The sequence below is a fragment of the Eriocheir sinensis genome, chromosome 55 (genome assembly GCF_024679095.1).
Source record: "Eriocheir sinensis breed Jianghai 21 chromosome 55, ASM2467909v1, whole genome shotgun sequence".
In the NCBI taxonomy this organism is placed as follows: domain Eukaryota; kingdom Metazoa; phylum Arthropoda; class Malacostraca; order Decapoda; family Varunidae; genus Eriocheir; species Eriocheir sinensis.
Window position 1 is genome coordinate 5,544,743 of NC_066563.1, and position 20,704 is coordinate 5,565,446.

At 41.0% G+C, this 20,704-nt stretch overlaps 1 protein-coding gene and 1 long non-coding RNA gene across 3 annotated transcripts; one reads left to right on the plus strand and one right to left on the minus strand.

The window, feature by feature from the left end:
* The first annotated feature begins 3,211 nt into the window (after nucleotides 1-3,211).
* On the plus strand, nucleotides 3,212-14,188 carry LOC126983962 (conserved oligomeric Golgi complex subunit 6-like). The gene is made up of 12 exons (XM_050837232.1): nucleotides 3,212-3,371; nucleotides 4,792-4,902; nucleotides 5,191-5,354; nucleotides 5,670-5,847; nucleotides 6,106-6,275; nucleotides 6,588-6,808; nucleotides 8,015-8,193; nucleotides 8,619-8,705; nucleotides 9,055-9,195; nucleotides 9,567-9,728; nucleotides 10,402-10,563; nucleotides 11,171-14,188. Exons 1-12 carry the CDS (start codon nucleotides 3,258-3,260, stop codon nucleotides 11,396-11,398), a joined length of 1,917 nt encoding a protein of 638 aa, XP_050693189.1. The 5' UTR covers nucleotides 3,212-3,257; the 3' UTR covers nucleotides 11,399-14,188.
* On the minus strand, nucleotides 14,156-20,249 carry LOC126983963 (uncharacterized). Of its 2 annotated transcripts, none has more exons than XR_007736307.1 (4): nucleotides 20,229-20,249; nucleotides 18,760-18,896; nucleotides 16,391-16,627; nucleotides 14,156-14,996 (listed from the first exon to the last, which is right to left on the minus strand). It is a non-coding gene; the product is annotated as an uncharacterized LOC126983963 (long non-coding RNA). The 2 variants fall into 2 exon arrangements; XR_007736306.1 differs by lacking the exon at nucleotides 20,229-20,249 and adding an exon at nucleotides 18,991-19,009.
* Between the last annotated feature and the right edge of the window lie 455 nt (nucleotides 20,250-20,704).

A 20,704-nucleotide genomic window follows, 5' to 3' on the forward strand; every position in this document is an offset into this window, starting at 1 on the left:
TGTGTGTGTGTGTGTTCCCAGAGGCTGTTGTTTCTCGCTGTTTCTCCTCCCTTTTCTGCTTCCCATTGGTGTGTTTTTACCTCTCCTCTCTGCCTCGTCTTCCTCTTTCCTTCCTCTCGTGTTTCCTCCTCCTCCTTCTCCTCCTCCGTCCCAGATCTTGCTGTGTTTAGACCAACCGTTTATTTTGTCTTGCTCTTCCTTGGCCTTCCTTCCCTCCATCTCTTAATGTGACGCTTTTTCCCTCCTTCTCTCCCTCTCTCCCTTCCTTCCTTGCATTCACAACCCACTTAATTAGTTACGAGTCCTCTGTAATTACGGCTTTAATGTTTGCCAAGAGTATATATGCGTACGTACATTACTGTGTAGCGTAGGTCAGCACGGTGATATGTACATTAAATATCGTAACAGTTATATATAGTTCTTGTTTTGTGTTTGTTTGCTCTTTGTCTTTGCTGCGTCGCTTTCGGGTAATGTTTTAGATGGATAGATAGATAGATGAAAGAGAGAGAGACAGACAGAGGGAGATCTTAGCAAGCCCTTCCCTTCCATTTTCCTTCTTCTCGTATGTGTATTCACCCGTGGAGGAAAGCTTCTGAAGGGTGCCAAGGGGAAGAACGGGGCTGTTAGTTTACCTTTCGGATAGCTCTTAGGGAAGGAGGTGAAGGCAGGGCAGGAGGACGCAGGAACCCAAGGAAGGGGACAGCAACCAGCCCCCAGCGTCGTGTGGTGGTCCCCGAGAGGCTTCATTAAGTCCAGAGCCTATTCTTAGACGCTTAAGGCTCCCACAACTGTTTACAAACGCCACATAGGGATCAGTCGGGTTTTAATGAGTGTTTACATTCATGGTGCAGAGACCTCGGCAAACTATCACTACCCCCATACAACTACCCATGGAAGTGCTCGCAACCTATATGAAAGCTTTGTCGAATGTGAGTGTGTGAGCCGCGAGATGATTGAGCCGGGGGAGGTAGATGGTCGGCCCCTTCCATCCACACTCAAGATTAGTGCCTGATATATGCATAACGTTGTATAAGTCTTCATCAATTCGTCATTCATTCATCCTTTTTCTTTTTTTTTTCTTTTTTTTCTTCCCACCTTCGATATTTACCCCAAACTGCTCTCTCTCTCTCTCTCTCTCTCTCTCTCTCTCTCTCTCTCTCTCTCTCTCTCTCTCTCTCTCTCTCTCTCTCTCTCTCTCTCTCTCTCTCTCTCTCTCTCTCTCTCTCTCTCTCTCTGTACTACTCTTTTTGGTTTAGTGGTATATGTTTTCTTTTCTTTTTCTTCACTTTTCTCAACTTTTCTCTTCCCTTCCTCTCCGATATTTCCCCCAACTGTTCTTTCTACTCTCAGCACTTCTATTTAATGTAGTGATATACGCTTTCTTTCTTTTTTTTCGTCACTTTTCTCCTCTTCCCTCCTCCTTTCTTCTCTCTTCCTTTCTTATTCCCTTTTCGATACATGCCCCAAACTGCTCTCTCCGCTCTACAGCTACAATCATTTTTAAGTAATGATATACTCTTTCTTTCTCTTCCCTTCCCCTACGATATTTTTCCGACGTCAGTCTACCTGTCCGGGCTTGTCTTGTAGGTCTACCCATATGATACATTCACGCCATAGCCACTCAGAGGGCCGAAATATTTCAGAAGGGGAGATCCAATCTGCCGAAAGCCACAGACACCTCAACATTCCCTGACCTTTTCACCTACCTGTTGGATTCTCTTAAATTTAGTCCTTATTCTTGAACACATCGCCGCCTCAGTTCACTTGTTTGAAAAGCCTCTCGTTGAAGTTGTTGGGATTTTCATGGACTCTATGTGATCCTAGTGATAGTTTAACACGACTTTTGCATCTCAAACGGGATAGTCACCCATGACAACCCGGTTAGTCTTTTCTGTGGCCTTGGAGAAGAGTCGTAATGGGAGCCCGATATATACGTTTTAAGACTATGGACCTTTGAGTCTATAGAGGCACACACAGGATCCATTAAATTGTTGTTGTTTTTATAGAAGGGAGAGTGAGATTTCAATGTTCTAGCCCGCGTTGGTGCATATCCTGGGAGCACACGAGACAGCCGGCATAAGCAATGGATGTGGGGCGCCGCTCCCTCCTCTTTCTCCTTCTGTATTCCACTGTGCGTGTAATTAAAAGAGAGAGAGAGAGAGAGAGAGAGAGAGAGAGAGAGAGAGAGAGAGAGAGAGAGAGAGAGAGAGAGAGAGAGAGAGAGAGAGAGAGATTAAGGAGTGTAGGCCTATCGAATTTAAGTTTAAGGAACAAAGGAAGGATTTAAGTTTAAGGAACAAAGGAAGGATTTAAGTTTAAGGAACAAAGGAAGGATTTAAGTTTACGGAACAAAGGAAGGATTTAAGTTTACGGAACAAAGGAAGGATTTAAGTTTACGGAACAAAGGAAGGATTTAAGTTTACGGAACAAAGGAAGGATTTAAGTTTACGGAACAAAGGAAGGATTTAAGTTTAAGGAACAAAGGAAGGATTTCTAATGAATGTTTTATGCTCAAAGTACAAAATATATAAGGGTCAAAGTACCACCAGGATCATTGAAATACTCATGGAAATGCCCCTAACTCCTACAAATAAATGACGTTAAATATGTGTGTGCTTCGATAGGCGCCTCAGATCAACTATTTTCAAAAGCCAAACAGGAGATCATTTAGATTCTAATGAGTGTGTGGGGTGGGGGGGGGGGTTAGATTCATGGTACTGTATAGGAATTAGGGTCATAAAACTACCCATGAAACTGCCCAAAACTTCTGCGAAAACCTTGTCTACAGAATTTTATCCTTGTTTTTTTAGGTTCATGGTACAGATAAGAAGCTAGGGCCATTAAACTATCCCTGGAAATGCCCAGAACTCCTACAAAAGCCGTGTCAAATATCTCCCAGGTTCGTCCCCAGCGCGCGAAAAGAATATTATCCATTTTTTTTAGGTTCATGGTACAGATAAAGAGCTAAGCCGCCATTAAACTATCCCTGGAAATGCCCAAAGTCCTACAAAAACCGTGTCAAATATGCTCCCAAGTTAAGTCCCCAGCGCGAGACGGGACAAGAGACGTCAACGGGATGGTGTTTGATAGTTTATTGTTGCAGGTAAACAACAAGCGAGAAGGTACAGATAAAGAGCTAAACCACCACTAGGGCCATTAAACTATCCCCGGAAATGCCTAAAACTCCTACAAAAGCCGTGTCAAATATGCTCCCAAGTTCTTCCCCAGCCCGAGACGGCCCAAGAGACGTAAACAAGATGGTGGTTGACACGAAGGCAGCTCCTGACAGCGCCGCCAAGAAGGAGCCACAGAGCAACCCCCTGGCCAGGAAAATCAACAAGATCCTCGAGACCCGCCTGGAAAATGACAAGGTGAGAATATAATCTTGCCATAGTTGTCGCCATTGCCTGGAGTGCCACTTGCCACTAGCTACCTACCCGGAACTTTGGTAAAACTTTTTGCTTATTTACTTCAGTGCCGCGTCTTAGTTTCCTTCCTTTCCTTCATTGCCGCTTCTTAGTTTCCTTCCTTTCCTTCATTGCCGCTTCTTAGTTTCCTTCCTTTCCTTCATTGCCGCTTCTTAGTTTCCTTCCTTTCCTTCATTGCCGCTGCTTAGTTTCCTTCCTTTCCTTCATTGCCGCTGCTTAGTTTCCTTCCTTTCCTTCATTGCCGCTGCTTAGTTTCCTTCCTTTCCTTCATTGCCGCTGCTTAGTTTCCTTCCTTTCCTTCTTCCTTCCTTTCCTTCATTTTCCTTCATTGCCGCTTTTGCTTCCTTCCTTTCCTTCATTGCTTCTTAGTTTCCTTCCTTTCCTTCATTGCTTAGTTTCCTTCCTTTCCTTCATTGCCGCTGCTTAGTTTCCTTCCTTTCCTTCATTGCCGCTGCTTAGTTTCCTTCCTTTCCTTCATTGCCGCTGCTTAGTTTCCTTCCTTTCCTTCGTTAGTTTCCTTCATTGCCGCTGCTTAGTTTCCTTCATTAGCGTCCTTAGTTTCCTTCATTGCTGCTGCTTAGTTTCCTTCATTAGTTTCCTTCATTGCCGCTGCTTAGTTTCAATGTTGTTTTCTCACACTTCATAGATTTTTAGTTCATTTGAGTGTTTTAGGGCCTCTTGTTGTGTAAATGAATAACAATGGCTAATGTTGAAGATGGGGTCGCCACCTCCTGCGAAGCTCATACTTTATGGATCCTTTTTTGGTCCCTGAATTCAGTGCAGTAAAATATGACTTCTGGAAAACTGAAGGGGGGATCGAGGGGAGTGAAGCCTAAATGTTAAGGGGACGAGGAGCTTCCCCATTAGGCAGGTTACATTAAATTAGGTTAGTGTAAATTTATGCAGCATGCGGTGTAGGCCGGTGGAAATATGCCAACGGGACGGGATGGGGCGGTGGTGGTCCACTACACTGGCCGATGATCACAGGTGGGAGTGTGGTGTCTGCGGGTGCACCTCAGGCATTGAAAAGTCAATTTATCACACAGTTGAAAGACAAATTAGGCATGAAAGTACCCAAATAAACTAAAAATCTATACCTTAAATTGATATAAAAAAATGGGAAGCAGTAATTAAGGAAATATTTATATACGTACCCATTTTTCTCAAGTGGTGAATGAATGGAACTAACTGCCAGAAGAAATTATCAACTGCAATAATGTTAATGTTAAATAAATAACTATGACTGGCATGTTAGAAAGCTGAGATGAGGCACCCTTTTATGAATGCTAACTCCCTTGCCTCAAGCCATCACTAGGGTAGCAAACATTTCCTGGTTCCCTGATTCCTTGACTCTTGCCGGCAGGACACCGTGGACGCCCTCAAGGAACTCTCCACCTTCTTCAAGGACAACACACTTAGAAGCCGCAGGAACCTCAGAGGGGAGATTGAGAAGCGAAGTGTTGGAATCAGCGAGGTATGGGAATGTTTTTTATTGTTTAACTTACAACGCCTTTATGACACATGATTGTAAAAATGGTAGATACCAGAAATATACATCATATGGTTGGAGCAGCTTGCTTAGTAGGAGTGGACATTGCAAAGGTGGTCACAGCAATGTAGTGCCCATTGTCAATAACATTATTATTTTTAGCCAGAATTAGTTTAAAGCTGCTCCTGTATTATGGTCTATGCCTTCTGTCTTTTTACCTATAGGAGATATGGATCCAAATAACAGTAGATAATGATGTTTATGTCCTCACAGGAATTTGTAGCTGCTCTCAGAGATGTGAAAGAGGCTGTGGATGACATCTACAAGGAAGTGAGTTCCATGAATGAGGTGTGTGTCGACATGAAGACACGGCTGCAGGCAACCAAGTCAGAGACTCGGCACCTCATTCACCAGACCAACTCCCTCCAAAATCAGAGGTATATAGATGATCATAGAAATTATATTTACAGTATTTTATTATGTAGCTAAAAGACACACATTTAATAGAGCAGTCATTTTATCTTTTTTTTTTTTTTTTACAGTAAAAGAGGCAGCTCAAGGGCAGAAAAGAAGTTACAAAAAATGCTTGCTATAGCACCATTAATGTTTACAGGATGCCCCACAAATTTGTGAATATGCTGATGTCTGGGGATACCTGTGTAAATGTCAAATATCACTCATCTGCCACACAAATATACATACTAGCAGTTCTAAGATTATTTTCAGTCGCTGATGCTTGGCAACTTTTACAGCAATAAGCTGCACATGCAGGAGACAGTTGCTGAAGCCTTTGTGAAGTGCTTCCAGCTGACGCCGGAGGAGGTGGCCGTCATCAAGGGCTCTTCCCGGGAGTCCCCAATCACACCAGAGTTTTTCATGGTCCTGGACAAGACTCAGAAAATACGCAGCAACACCAAATACCTTCTACAGGTCAGTGATGTAGCTGCTATAATGCAGTCTGGCAAATAATATAAATAGACATATTCAAAAGGTTAGCAGCATATCCCAAAGCCTTCCATCCTGTATTGTTCATCTCAGCCTCTGTAGCACTTGTGCCATTGATGGATAAATCTTTGTGGAAATAAATCCTTATGAATATTATGTGCACTTGATATCCATCAACCCAGTAAATATTCAGTCACAACAGCTAGAAATAAATGCTAATAAGTTTTGCTTTTCCCCTCACAGACCGGTCACCAGAAGACTGCCCTGGATGTAATGGAGCAGATGAATGTTTGTCGAGAGGCGGGCCTTGAGAGGCTCTACCGCTGGTGTCAGGCACAGTGTCGCTCCCCTGACCCCTCCCCCCTCCTCACTCAGGCCTTGGCAGCTCTTCAGGAAAGACCAGTGCTTTTCAAGTGAGGACATTTTCATTTCATAGACATCAAAATGTTTGCAATATTTTATGTGTTTGATGCATTTACTTTTGTGCCCTGTTACCTTATTCAGCACCTCTGTGGTGAAGTGGTTAGCAAGCCTAGCTACAAATGCACCAGCCTGGATTTGAGTCCTGGCCTGGGCAGTTTATTGTTTATATTTATTTATTTATTTATTTATTTATTTTTAATAACTGGATGTGGATCTCAAATTACTGTGGAGGAGCAATCCAGGGTGTTATAATGGTGGATAATTTTTACTATTCAGGAGATGTAAATCCTTCCCCTCTTCAGCCTGGTTGTTGAGGAGTGGGTGGTGGTGCGGCGCGGGTGGCTGGTGCGAGGGTTCCTGGACGCCCTCACTATCGGGGGTCCAGGCGGAGCACCCCGACCCATAGAGCTGCAAGCCCATGACCCACTGCGCTATGTGGGGGACATGCTGGCATGGGTGCATCAGGCCCTGCCATCTGAGCGGGAGGCAGCCCAGACTCTCTTTGCCAAATGTACCAACCTGGGTGAGTGCAGCGATCCTTGTGACCATGTTTTTATTTATGTTTTTTATCTATTTGCTTTTATGTAGAGGTTCTGTTGCACAATTGGTTATCCCATAGACAGTGAACTGTCCCAGGCCATTATTAATATCATAGGTGGATGATTACCAAAGCAATGTGTAACAAATCATGCATGCCTCTGACTTCATATGGTGTCAGTGTGTGCCTAGGGCTGTAAAATTCCCAGGAATTTTGAACTGGAAAACTTTCCATGGGAATTTCGAGAATTTTGAGGATAAAGAAAAATTTACTAGTTTGCCTGTGGTGCCTTTGGGCTTTTTTTTTGGCTGAGGTTATTGTTGCCCCATTAGACTTCAGTTTTAGGGGACTGTTAATGAATGTCTCTTAGCCTGGTGGTGATGCAGTTAGGATTGTTTAAGTGACGCCTATTGAGGCACATGCTGCCCTCCCGTTAACCAAACCTAACCTAACATAACCCCAAACAGTTATTATAGGTCTTGACTCAGAAACTTTATATATGCTTCCTTACTAATGAGACTTTCTATACAACAAAGTAAGGTCATTCTTTGTTGATTTATACCATAAGGTGGTGGCTATCATGTTTTGAAGATACACTAAACTTTACCTTAACGTGACAAAACCCCAAACAGTTACTAGAGGTCTTGACTCAGAAAATTCATATATGCTTTCTTACTGATGAGACTTTCTATACAACAAAGTGAGGTCATTCTTTGGTGCTGGCTGTCACTGTTTGAATATACCTTAAACTTAACCTAATCTAACAAAACCCCAAACAGTTACTAAGGGTCTTGACTTAAAAAAATCATATATGCTTCCTTACTAATGAGACTTTCTACACAACAAAGTGAGGTCATTCTTTGTTGATTTATACCATAAGGTGCTGGCTGTCATGTGTTTGAAGATATGCAAAACATAACCTATCAAAACCAAAACAAACACTACAGGTCTTGACTCAGAAAATTCATATATGCTTTCTTACTAATGAGACTTTCTATACAAATTGATTAAATAGTTATATCAACCAAAATTGATTTGTTTATTAATACAAATACACGTGAAAAAATTGAAAATTCCCGGAAACTTTCCTTGGAAAGTTTCTATTTTTCCAGAAACCTTCCCACCCTTTGCAACCCTTTCTGTGCCACAAAGAGCATCATGCAGGACACTCAGTATGCTCTTTCTCCACAGATCCCTCAGAGCAGACTAGAACAACCGTGGCCAATGTGTCCGAGAGTGTGTGTCGGCCCCTGAGGACAAGAATAGAGCAGATGATTGTGACGGACCAGCGGCGGGAGGGAGGGAAGAAGCCCGTCATGCTGTACAAGATCAGCAACCTCCTCAGATTCTACCACAACACCATTATGCAGGTAATTGTTTGTCCACTGCTTTGTTACGCATCCATTTCATTCCTTCTATACCCAGCAATGTATAATATTTGATGCTATCTTGGGATTTTGAGAACAAATATCATCTGAATCAAATCAGGTTCATAGTGGTAATTTTTATTATTTTACAGAAAGGTTAGTAAGGTTTCATCATCCTTAAGTTCAGTATAGTAGTGCCTGATGTTTCCTTAGAGATCTTAAACCAGTCTTTGTATGTATTGAGCTTTTTATTATAGTATACAGGTTCAAAATATTTATTCCTTTACTTCTCATGTTTTTGATATGAAGGTTAAAGAACAGGTTTCAGTGGGAAAAACAATTAAACTGCAATGTTAACCTCTTTCTTCCTTATCTGTCAACCTTTTTCTCGATCCACTGTGTACTTGATCTTCCTGTTCCTCTTGCAGGTGACAGATGGGGGCCTGCTGGTGGCCACCCTGGATGAGCTGCACCAGCTGAGCTACAAGATGTTCATTTCTGCCCTTCAGAGTCAGGTGAGAAGAAATATAAATGATACAAGGGAATTAAATGAATTGATAGTTATTATTTCTGGCTATAACATTACTCTGTTTTCAGGACATTTGCTTGTCCAGGTTCTTACAATCTTCTTGGCAGACAAATCACTTGATACAGTAGGACAGTCTAACCTCACAATAAAAAGATAAGAAACCGTGAAAGCTAGATTTTGATGATTTGTAGAGGTAAGGAGGAATGAAAATGCATCACTTCTTAAATTATCGCCTGGATGTTATCAGTAGAATTTTAACTAAGGATGAAGGTGCTTGAGTAATTTATATATCTCATATTGTTAGATTTATTTACTCTTGATACTTGCGGTCACAGGTGAGTCATGTAAGTGAAAGGATTGAGCCACCGGGGGAGACCCTATCGCCCACCCCCGGCGTGGCGCGCACCCTCAGCCTGCTCACGGAGGTCATCACCGCCGCCACCGTGGCCGACGACGCCCAGCACGACTTTAAGCAGGTAAGTTTGGCAGGTGGTCATGTGGGTTACTGGAGGTGTAGTGGTAAACCCTTGACACTGTGGCCTTGGCATTTTTGTATTAACTGTTTACTTTGAGGCCTATTCTAAAGATTTGTTTTGTCATCTGTTCGATTTTTACTTGGATCAGGACCTTTCTAGCTTATACATGCTTGGACAGACCACATTATTCTTGTTATTTTATCTTGCTTACAAGAAATATGTACTTTTTACTCATCTGCCCCAAGCACTGTACGATATATTCACTATCTATAACCTTGAAATACCGCACTCAAACCTGATGTACAGATAATCAGTTTTAAAGTTTCCACCTAAAATGTATCCATCTCATCACAACATTGACGCTCCTCCAGATTGTAAGCTGTGTAGTGGACCCTCTGATGAATGCTGTGAGTGAGAGCGCCTCAGGGCTGGGTGCTGTGGAGTCTGCCGTCTACCTTCTGAACTGCTTCCACCAGCTTCACTCCACACTCTCCCTCCTTCACACCACAGGAGAGAAGTTAGAAATGATCCAGGTACATCTACTCCCTTTTTCTGTATCCAGCTCATCATCATCATCTGCTCTGCTATGTATTGGTCTATAATGTGAAACTGCACTCTCTCATCTTGCAATCATAAGCCTTTTCCATTATAGTCGAACCATTTCATAAAGTCCATTGAGGCGCTGGCTTCTGCAGGTCGTTTCCTCCCCTCTGCTCTGCCATACAGTCCCAACACATATTTTTCCTCTCATATGTTACCTATAGCTAATATACGAGAGGAAGAGATGGGTGTTGGGACTGTGTGGCAGAGCAGAGTGGTGGATAGGATCCTTGTAATCCAATGTCCCAACAGACTATTTGAAATGGTTTTACTATAGCTCTCCTCTCTTCGGTAATATAGGGCCAGTTTTACACTTCAATACAGCAAGTTTGTAAGCTCCCCAACCAAACACAGAATACGACGAAAATTCCTCGCTTGGCGTTGATATAAAAAGGAGAAAATTTTAGGAAACCACACAGGAAATCTCTTTAGTATCTAGTAGAAACAACTGATCATTGTGGAGATATAGTTTGGTTTGGGCGCTTACAATGACTGTGTTGGACTGTCAATTTGGCCCACCTTTATTGAGCTGGTGTGTTTCTTTATGACAAATCATTGCTCATCAGCTTACCTTACAGTAATAAAGTTGCCGTTTCCTTTTTCCAGGGCCAGATCGATGCACAGCTGGACACCTTGACCCAGGAGCAGATCAACGGAGTGTGTCATAGCATAGGGGTGGCCTCCATGTACCCCCTGGTGACCAACCCGCCCTCCACCCCTCTCTCACAACACCCTTCGTGTCAACCTCTGGCCATACAGGCGTTCATGGTAACACATCTATTCTAGCAGCAGTGTCAAAAACAGTACTTACATTATGGCAACATTTGCTCAGTGGAAAAAAAATGCAACCATATATCCTTTTATCACAATGTTACAAGTGACGGATAATGACTGAATAGTTAATGGCACATCCTTTATACGGTCATAGTTAACATGTTAAGAGGTAAAAGAAGGAAGTTTCTACAGGCTGAGCATTGTTTTTGACATGCAGGAATGGTGTAAAATATTTGGTTGATACTGAATTACCTAAGATTATTTATAAACTGTCATGGTAGCATGTAAAGAATCTGATGCTGTGTACTTGTACATACCCTATGTATTCATGCAAAACCTTCAAATGCAATGATATAATCTGGAACCCTTCTATCTGTTAATATTCAAACTATTAAGTGTAATTTATTGAGCAGTCATGTCAGGGTTTCATGTTCATAAATAAGAGGTGGATATCAGACTGAAGAGAAGGTTAACCACAAGGCAGGCAAAGGGTGGCAAGAAGGGAAATGTATCCACCTCTGTATTTGGTCAACTGATTATATTGCAACCATTCTGCATCCTAGCACCAATGACATACATCAGAAATATATTTATCTTGCAGACTAAACTGGATGGATTCTTAGCCGCTCCTGACCACCTCATGCTGCCCCACACCAGGCTGCTGCTCGCCTCTTCCTTCCGACGCACACTTCAGCAGCGCACGGCAGAGGCAGTGTGCATGGTGTACAAGAAGCTGCACGAGATAGTCCATGACCCCAACCATGGCTACACAGACCCCAGCTCCCTCCTGCCCCGTGACCCAGAAACAGTCAAGACTCTCCTTTCATAGCAGTGATTCTAGACTTATGCCTCAATTGTTTTTGTATTTTGCATCTTTTTTGTAGTAAGTATAAAGCAACAGCCTCAGTCAGGTCATTTAGCTATGGTTATTTATGCACTGGGTTTTTGTTGTTTAGGTATTGTTGGGGAGGGTAAACTTCTTTGATAATATCAATCAAGTTCCTGGGCATGGAAGTCTTGCAGGTTTTGGCATATTTACTGCATTAGCATCCTGATTATTTTCATTAATAAGAAAACACTTGCCAGAATATCAGCTTAAGTGATGCAGTGCCTGCCATCAACAGTACTCAATCCAGTTTCACCATTCAAGAAGTTGTTCCATCAAGTTGCTTTTCCATCATTCTGTATAGCTATATCAAACAAACTAAACATTCCACAGTTTCTGTAAATAGTTAAATACAAATGCGTAATCTATATTTACACATTTATGTGATATTAAGTAATATAGCTGAAAAGGTATTGACAAGATAAAATTTTGGCATGAGCTAAGGGAATTAGCTAATTTAAATAACTCCACAAGTTCCTTCAAGAGCAGCAACCTTTTTTAGCCCTAGTGTGAGGTCATTGATTTATCTATTCACCATTCTTTGTGTATTTATATCAGGCAAACAACAGAGTTTTTTTGTAAGATGCAGTCTGCATTATATATTAACTTGGGTTTGTTGAAAAGTCGTGTAAGGTTGGACATCCATTTGTCTGTGATCCATATCCATGGCATTGTCATTCTTGCACAACTACATTTCTAAGTTTATATTTTGAGGCAGGACAGGACAGGAAAGAAAAGTTGCAATTACTGTCAGGCAATAGCTTTGATAAGGTCAGTGGAGGCTTCTTGGACTTTTCCTATGTTTGATTATATATTCACCAATACTGATTTGGACGTGGATCACAGACTTGTGGATGTCCGACCCAGAAAGGATTTCATATACATGGGAGTCGGTATTAATGAGAGAGAGAGAGAGAGAGAGAGACCCCCCCAGGGGTCCCTTTCAGCAAGTCTCCATGCAGGCCTCCTTCCCATCATCCTGAGTACCTCAAAATGGGATCCACAATTTGTTCAAACCCCAGTCTTTGTGGGCATCCCTTTGCCCTCATCCACTCAGTACCCTGGTGGTGTCTCACATGTCCATAGCCAGTGTTGGTGTTCACAGACTATGCAGGTAATAGGCCTAGATTCTTCGGTCTCTTGGAATAATTGGAGTAATGACTCGGTGAGACTGAATCAAGGCTTGGTACCTGCATAGTCCATGAATGCCAACTCCAAATTTAAGGACATAAGGCATGCTACCAAAAAGTTGAACCTATCCACTTACTTGTTTCTATAAGAAACAATCTCATGTGAAGTAGGTCAAGGGGGCACCCACAAAGCTCTTAGCTTGACCAAGTCCATAGATCCTGCCTCGAGTTCCTGGGAATGAGGTGGCCTGCATGGAGACTTGCTTGGAGGGATCCTTGAGAATATCGTCAGAGGGAGGGGGAAGCTGTGTACCCCCAACCGTATATTCCCCATGATTCTGAAATGTAGCTAGACAACCAAGGTTGAAAGATGAATTTCAAGTGTTTACCAGAGTAGGATAGGATATGTTGACTTTGACAGGTGAAGAATGTTTGGGAAGCCCTTTGTCCCTACAGTGGACTATTGTCCATTCATGGAAGCTGGATCCCTAGCTCCTACTTGAGCAAGTAAGGACGCTGCTTATTATTGGCTTTTGGTGGGCGGGGTGTCTGCTGTCTCAGGCGTCGAACACACTAGTTCAAGTTGTGTTCACTATAACACAATTTTCAAAACTCGATAGGGCAAAAAAACGTAATTACAGCAAGTAGAATTCAGGGAACAAAATTTGATCTTTATAACACTTTTTATTTATTAATATTTTGGGTAATTATGGAATAAATATTTTGAATAAAAAGTTTGAACTTGAATATAAAATCATCCTAAATATGATGGTACTTTTAAATTTTAGATAAAAAGCAATAGAAGAGGAGGTGGGGAAGGTAGTACAAATATTGAGTTATATTCTGATTTATACTCCTCAAAATTACTTTTTTACATTAATCAAATTTTGGAAATTGTGTTATAGTCATATAATCATTACTTGATCCAATGCTATCAACAAAATTTGCTCATCTTGTGTAGCAGGTAAGAAATGAATATTTTCTGAACATAACGTTTGTGTTGTGCAGCAGAGACAATCCACAGCAGCTTCCTTATTTACTCAGGCAGGGATGCAGCCACTGTTGGGAGGGATTCAGTTGAAGTGAATGGACTGCTGCAGTAAAGGATGAAATAATAGTGTTGAATAAGAAATAACTCCTTAAATTACTATTAATCCATATGGTAATATCAAATTAATCTAAATTTCAGTATATGTGACATTTCCATGAAACCTATATTCTTGTAAAGTAAAAATACACTGCAACATACACTATAAAAATTGAGATACCAACTTGCATATAGTTTACACGTATACAAATATATCAAGCAATTTATGGAAACTAGGGTTTTTGTTTGCCTGATTTAGTTATACTACGATGAATGGTGAATAACTTTACCAAGCTCCTCACCTCACAGCGAGTCAAGGTGTTGCTCCAGAGACCACTTGACCCAGGGTGTTGTTGAAAGCAGGAACCCACTGGGTGATCTTCTAGCTAGTGATATCTAAATGCCTTATTGCTAATATGAAGGACAAGTTCCTGGAATAAATACTGGTATTATTGAAAGTGTGAATCAGGTGTTAAAAAAATATTTTGTTTGAGAAAATATATTTATAAAAAATGACAGGTTCATTACCTCCCTGAAAAATACAGCTTTATGAGTGACTGCAACGTATACAAAAATATTTGTTGATCTGTAAATATTTAGTTTTTAATCTGAATTTTATTATTGTTTAGCTTATGAGATGAGATAAAATATATCAATGAAAGAGATGGATTTAAATAAAATCTTTAACTAGGCTTGTTTCAAGTTATTAAGCCAATCATAGTTTCATCAAAATGTACATGGATATATTTAACAAAATAAAAATCAAATCAAATTAAAATTAAGTGTTCAAATATTAAAAGAAAATCATCCATGTGAACAATGTCTTTGGGCATTAGTATACAGACAACTGGTGAAAGCTGATGTCTTCTGAAGTCTTCACAACCAAAGTAAGAAGAAAAGAAACAGATGGTGCCATAACACACAAACCATGGGAGGGTAGGTTTACAGCACCATTGGTACAAAAATCATCGTCTGCCATGAAGCACAGCTCCCTTGTGCATGACAAATGATTTTCATTACTCATCAGTTGGGGCTTGAGGGGGAGAAGTTGATTAGTAATAACTACACTCCTTTTTCAAACAAACACTCAAAACAAACAACTAGTATTAACTTCAAACATCTTGCAATAAAAGATAAACCCTGATAACTGCACAGTAATCTTGGATACAGTTCCAGACAAAAATACAGATCCACCATCATGGTGAAGTGGTTAGCACACCTGGCTATGAGTCCGTGGGTCTGGGTTTGAATACCGGCTTGGAGAGTTTGTGCACAGCCCAACCAGGTGCTCATCCTCCCTTAGGACTGGTCAAGAAATGGGTACCTGGGAATGGTGAACTGTGGTAACCCAGATGTCACACCAGCCTTGTGTCCCAGGGTAACGGTAGTTTCCTGCTATAGGCTCAAAGGCCAGTGTCACTGACTGAGATGGAGTAGATTTACTTTCTTTGTCTGCAACTGTATATAAGAACTTTTGCTAGTGATCAGATCAGTCACTCCACCCTCTAAGTGAGAAAACTGCCTCCTTCGTGTGCTTAGTGGCATAGCTAAACTGGTTTCACATTTCCTACTATTAAAACCCACACACCTAAGTTTCCTTCACCCTTACAGAAACAACAATATTGATAACAAGCATGGCCATTGAGGTCTGGAGACAAGCACCTAGAGCACAACATCAGCTGTATCTTAAACCTGTGTCAAGCATCAACTTAGTAATAGGATAGCATACAAGTTGAAGAATGAGCAAGTAGTCTATGCCAAGGCTCTTAACAGAGTCCCTACATTATGGTGCCTCTTTCACTAGTGTAAATATATGAAAATAATGCCAAACGTTCATAATTCATATTTCAGTAAAAGACATGAGAACACTAAGTAGTAAATTTAAGTTTATGGGCAAGACTAACTAAATGGATGCAAATCATTAGCACTTTTCAATGAAACGTTTGAGTTCGCTACTTCTCCACAAATTGTGCGACTAACGACAACTAAACCTCTGAATATCAATAACAATAAGTAATGCTTATAATACAGATATCAATAAACAAAATTTCTATTAATACTGAATCTGAATACTCAAGTAGCATTTACCACTTATCAAGCTTAATACAAAACAGTCATTCTTGACAAAGTTGAGTTTCCATTCTAACATCAAAAATATATAGCTATTCAGTACCGTAATCACTTTGTTTTATGCGCATTTAGACTATTTTAAACATGAACAGTTAGGTAGGTATTTCCTCTGCTATTTCCAGATTACTACACAATGCCAAGTAAAAGTAATGATTCATACTTTATTACTGTATTAATCATTCATATTAGTAAGCAGTATATCAACTGTTCTAATCAATAGGATCAGTGAACTAAGGCACCAGATTTTGCCAGCCATTCCATTTTCAAGTTTCTTAAATCCCTTTCTTCAAATGTTAAAATCTTACATATTTTTATCATATAAATATATATATAAATATCTATAATCAATATTAACAGCAAACAATCATGATGCGAGACTTGTGCCTTACTTTAGATTGGAGCAGGGCAGGCTTCACTAACTTCACAGAAAAATATTCGCCATTTCATCAAAGGCACCCGATAGGTATCAAAGGGCTTTATAATGCACTCTCTTCATGTGAGGTGGATTTCTGCATCAATCCTGGATAAGGAGATAGATTCAAAATGTTGATCACTGATACATTTGGTCTCATACAATTATATCTGTACCTTTACTCCGTTCATGATGGGGAGGGATGGTCTCAAGGGTGGCTTTAGAGCTCCATATCTTTTGGTCTGGTCTTGAAGTACACCAGGAGGGCAATGAGGAGGAAGATGACTCCCAGCACTGGCAGGGCAATGGTGAATGCTTTATCCTTGTTCTCCATAAATTCTTTCTTCCTTTCCTTTCTTTCTTTTGCCGTTTCTTTTACCTTTCCCTTTAGTTGACGCATTTTGTTTCCACCACTGCAAGACAAGAAACTGTAGCAGCAGGGGAAAGGCGACTGCTATGTTAGGGTTGATGGAGGAACAATGAAATCTGGGCCATAGCACCAACCCTTTACTGTAGAATGGGTTGACTTGAGCCCTGATCAAATTTAACAAAAATTGATTGTATAAAATTATTATTTTAGCAGATACAGGTTACTATAAATTAAGTTAAGTAAGTTTATCGTACACTTGATAAGTGTATCTCTCCACAAATCAAGTGGCAAGAGGTTACTATATTAGTGGGAATAAATTACTATTGTGAGTGAACTCTAGCAAACATATACTGGAGGAAGAAGCATTTGATACAACAGATGCAGGATGGTTATCAAACATCTATCCTTGTATGCAGCGAATTAATCACCAGTCCCAAAAGTATGGTTTTAAAACGTTATTGTATTGCCTTGGCTAGAAAATCCTGCCATACGTTGCTTCTATAACATTTTAGAAGATTAACCCTCTCGCACACCGTAAGTTTCCAATAAGTTTCTGTTTCACTCATAATGCATTTCTCAGGCCCGACCGGCCTTTTTTTTGCCACCGCGATACTCAACATTCCTGGACGTATTTACATTCACAGATATATCGTACTCCAATAAATTTGGTATCAATGGCTTCATAGACTTGTACTAGAGCACGCACAAATAAAAATAGAGGAAAATATATATATAAACAATACAAACTTGTTTCAAGTCTCCATATAGAGTATTGGAGACAATAAATCCTAAGTACCAACTCTTCCCCACTTGCTAGCTCCAATTTTTGTGGGCCAACTTTTTTAACAGAATATATGTTTCGAAGTGGAATTTAGTGAGGATTCTTATGGTATCCTCAAAATCCTCATACGCATGTTAGTTCTCGAGTTACACCAAGAAAACTGTATTTTTTTCCTCTCCCGTCAGAGTAGGCTAATAATTAAAAATTGCTCCACATTCCTCATCTACGCTCCTTAGAAAGGTTGCCATGTGTTACCATTAAGAAACTTATCCCAACAAATGGCGCTCCCAAATTTGACGCAATTTCACCGAAAACTTAATTTTCAATCAATTTTTTTAACTTTTATGACGCGTTTCGCATCATCGTGCGCCAGGACCTTTTACCCGTGCGCAAGAGGGTTAATGGGTAAAGATTGGTTTTATCAATTTTCCAATATCTTGTTTACTGAACCAACTGCTCCTCTGTTGTCAAACAGGTATCCTCCTAACCTCCTGGAAAACCACTGGAAATAGTGTAGAGATCAAAACAACTGTAAGAATAACCACAAAATGTGTGGGGGAACTGATGCAGCCACGGGCAAAGGAATAGCCCACAGAGTTCCACGGCAGCCAAAACCCACAGCTCACCACAGCTAAAATTCAATGGGCTCTTATCTATGGGAGGGAGCTTTGCCCCTCTCAACCCTCCTTTAGTAGCATAAAAGACAGGTGAATATACATGACCCTCTTAACAACTCCCTTGACCACCCTGTGTCTCCACATTTGGCTTACCTGAATTCCTTACCTGGATGGGGACACGACCCATCCAAAAACTGTGTGATGTCTCCAACCAAAACTGCAGCTGATGAATTTTCATGAAGATGGTCAGATGGTTGGCTAATATGACATCACAAGATGGCACGGACAACTACTAATTTTCAATACCCAGTCAAAACAATCAATCCAAACAAGACACCCAAAGAACAACCAAACCATGTGGCAAATTAATCAAACTCTTATAAGATCTGACCAAGATGCTCGCCCAGCTGGTGCCGGTGGTGGCTCAAGTCCTCAGCCTCCCGCAGCCCAGAGGGTTCGAACACAACTTTCCTCGCTATTTTCACATACGTTTTTATCATAACACTTTCCTACAGTTTTCCGGGAGTTAGGAAAGTTAGTAAAGACATACATGACAACAGCAGAGTACTTCGTAAGGCAGTGAGTGAGACATGGGTGCGTGAATATAACGAATCTCAACTGACCAACGGATAAATTACATGGGAAAGGAAACCAATGTCAAAAGATAAGGGGGCGGGGTATGCCTGCCACGGGTCATTGACAGGTGCACACACACACACACACACACACACACACCGTCACTGCCTGCCGGGGTGGTCAAGGGGGTTTACAGCTTACCCTGGTGAAGGCCTGGAAGGGTACGGGACGAAATCACACCCGGGGAAGGCCACAGGGGGAGGCGTGGGCAAGGAGCGGCCGCCGGGGAAAGCCTCAGCTGGGGACGTGGCGGCGTGGCGGTGTTTACGTGGGGCGGCCTGTCAAGAGTCAAGTGGCAGATTATCGTACTCAAAGGATCGTATTTACCGGTTTCTCGCCCATAACTATTGCCAAGAAACACATATAATTAACCATTTTAACGATAACTATATATGAAGGCAGTTATTTGGGTGGTGAGCAGCTTTTGGGTCGGAAATAGGCAAACACAGAATTCTGAGTACGACAATCTGGCACGTTCAGGAGTCAAGTGGCAGTCTTAAGTTCCTTGGGACGTCTGTCAGTATGTTGCACCTATTAATTATTAAGCAACAATACAAAAGAAATGACCTCTTTATCTTAGTACACCTGTCAAACCTGCCTCAAACATATTAAATAACAATAGTACCTACAATAAAAATGCAAATCCTAACTAATCTAACTTCCTATCTAACTAGTATATCTCTATAAACTATCACCTACTAACCTTTCCAACTATTAACCTACTAACAAGTGTTTCGGTTTCTCGACAAATACTTCGGTTTCTCGACAAGTGCTTCGCCAATAGAGCCGAGTCCTGGTTGAGTCAATATCTATGTCGTTCTTTATAACTTCTGATTTAACAAAACGAAGGCAAGAAATTAACAAGTGCTTCGGTTTTCTCATTAAGTGGTTCGTCAATCTGGGTATAGCTACTGCATGGTTGGGTCCCTATATATAGTTAAGGCGCCACCTATAACTCCTGATATAGCAAAACGAAGGCAAGAAATAAATAAAAAAATGTTAGATTAATTCCTTATATTTGACCTCACATAGATCGATAATGTCAGTTACCAAAGCACGATAACCATTCTGGAGGCCTTTCAGTAGGGCTAAGTCAAGTTCTCTTCAAAACTTACCTCATATGTACTGCTCAATATATTACGAGAGTATGAATCTGTTAACAAGACTATTGCACTATGCCTCTCTGTGAAGTCCTAAGAAGTGCACTGCATCTCCTAAGTCAAGTTCTCTTCAAACCTGACCTAATTTTATGCATGGGTCAATATATTACGAGAGCTCAAATTTGTTAAGCCTATCTGTGGAGTTCCATAAAACTGCGCTCCATCCCCCAAGTTAAGTTCTCTTCAAACCTGATTTAATTTTATGCATGGCTCAAAATATTACGAGAGCTCAAATTTGTTAAGCCTATCTGTGGAGTTCCATAAAACTGCGCTCCATCCCCAAAGTCAAGTTCTCTTCAAACCTGCCCGCATATGAATGGCTAAATTAGATGCCGGAGACTGAATTTGTTAACCGGACTATAACAGAGCTCTCTATCGTGTTTCTGATAAGTACGCTCCCTTAAATCATGTTCTCTTCAAATGTTCGTTTAGCAAAATAGAGAAACTTACCTTGTGCTGAATTTGGAGGCACAGTGGAAGGCCAACAGACCACTTGATTACGCGCGTCCAGCCACCATCAGTCTCAACAGTGATTAGGCCTTAGGCAGGTCCAAGGGAGTCTCGTCCGGTTCGAAGCGCGACTCGGTACTACTGCTTCATGACCCCGAACTTCAACGATTCCATTCGATTCTCCTCAGTTAAATGTTATAATATGATAGACTATGACATTTTTAGTCCCTGTTGTGTCTCGGAAACCATCTTAGGAAAGCTTTAGCAATGGATTCATCACCTGACTGAGGAATGAAAATAAAGGCTTCGTTTTTCTCGATAAGAGCTTCGTTATTTTGAGTCCTGGTTCGGTCTTTAAGGAGCGCATTATTATTCCTGATATCAGAAAACGAAAGTGAGAAATTCAATGACTGAACTACCATGGCGAGAGGACATGCAGTTTGCTCTTTGCTCTATTCACCTATAGATTCTCACAC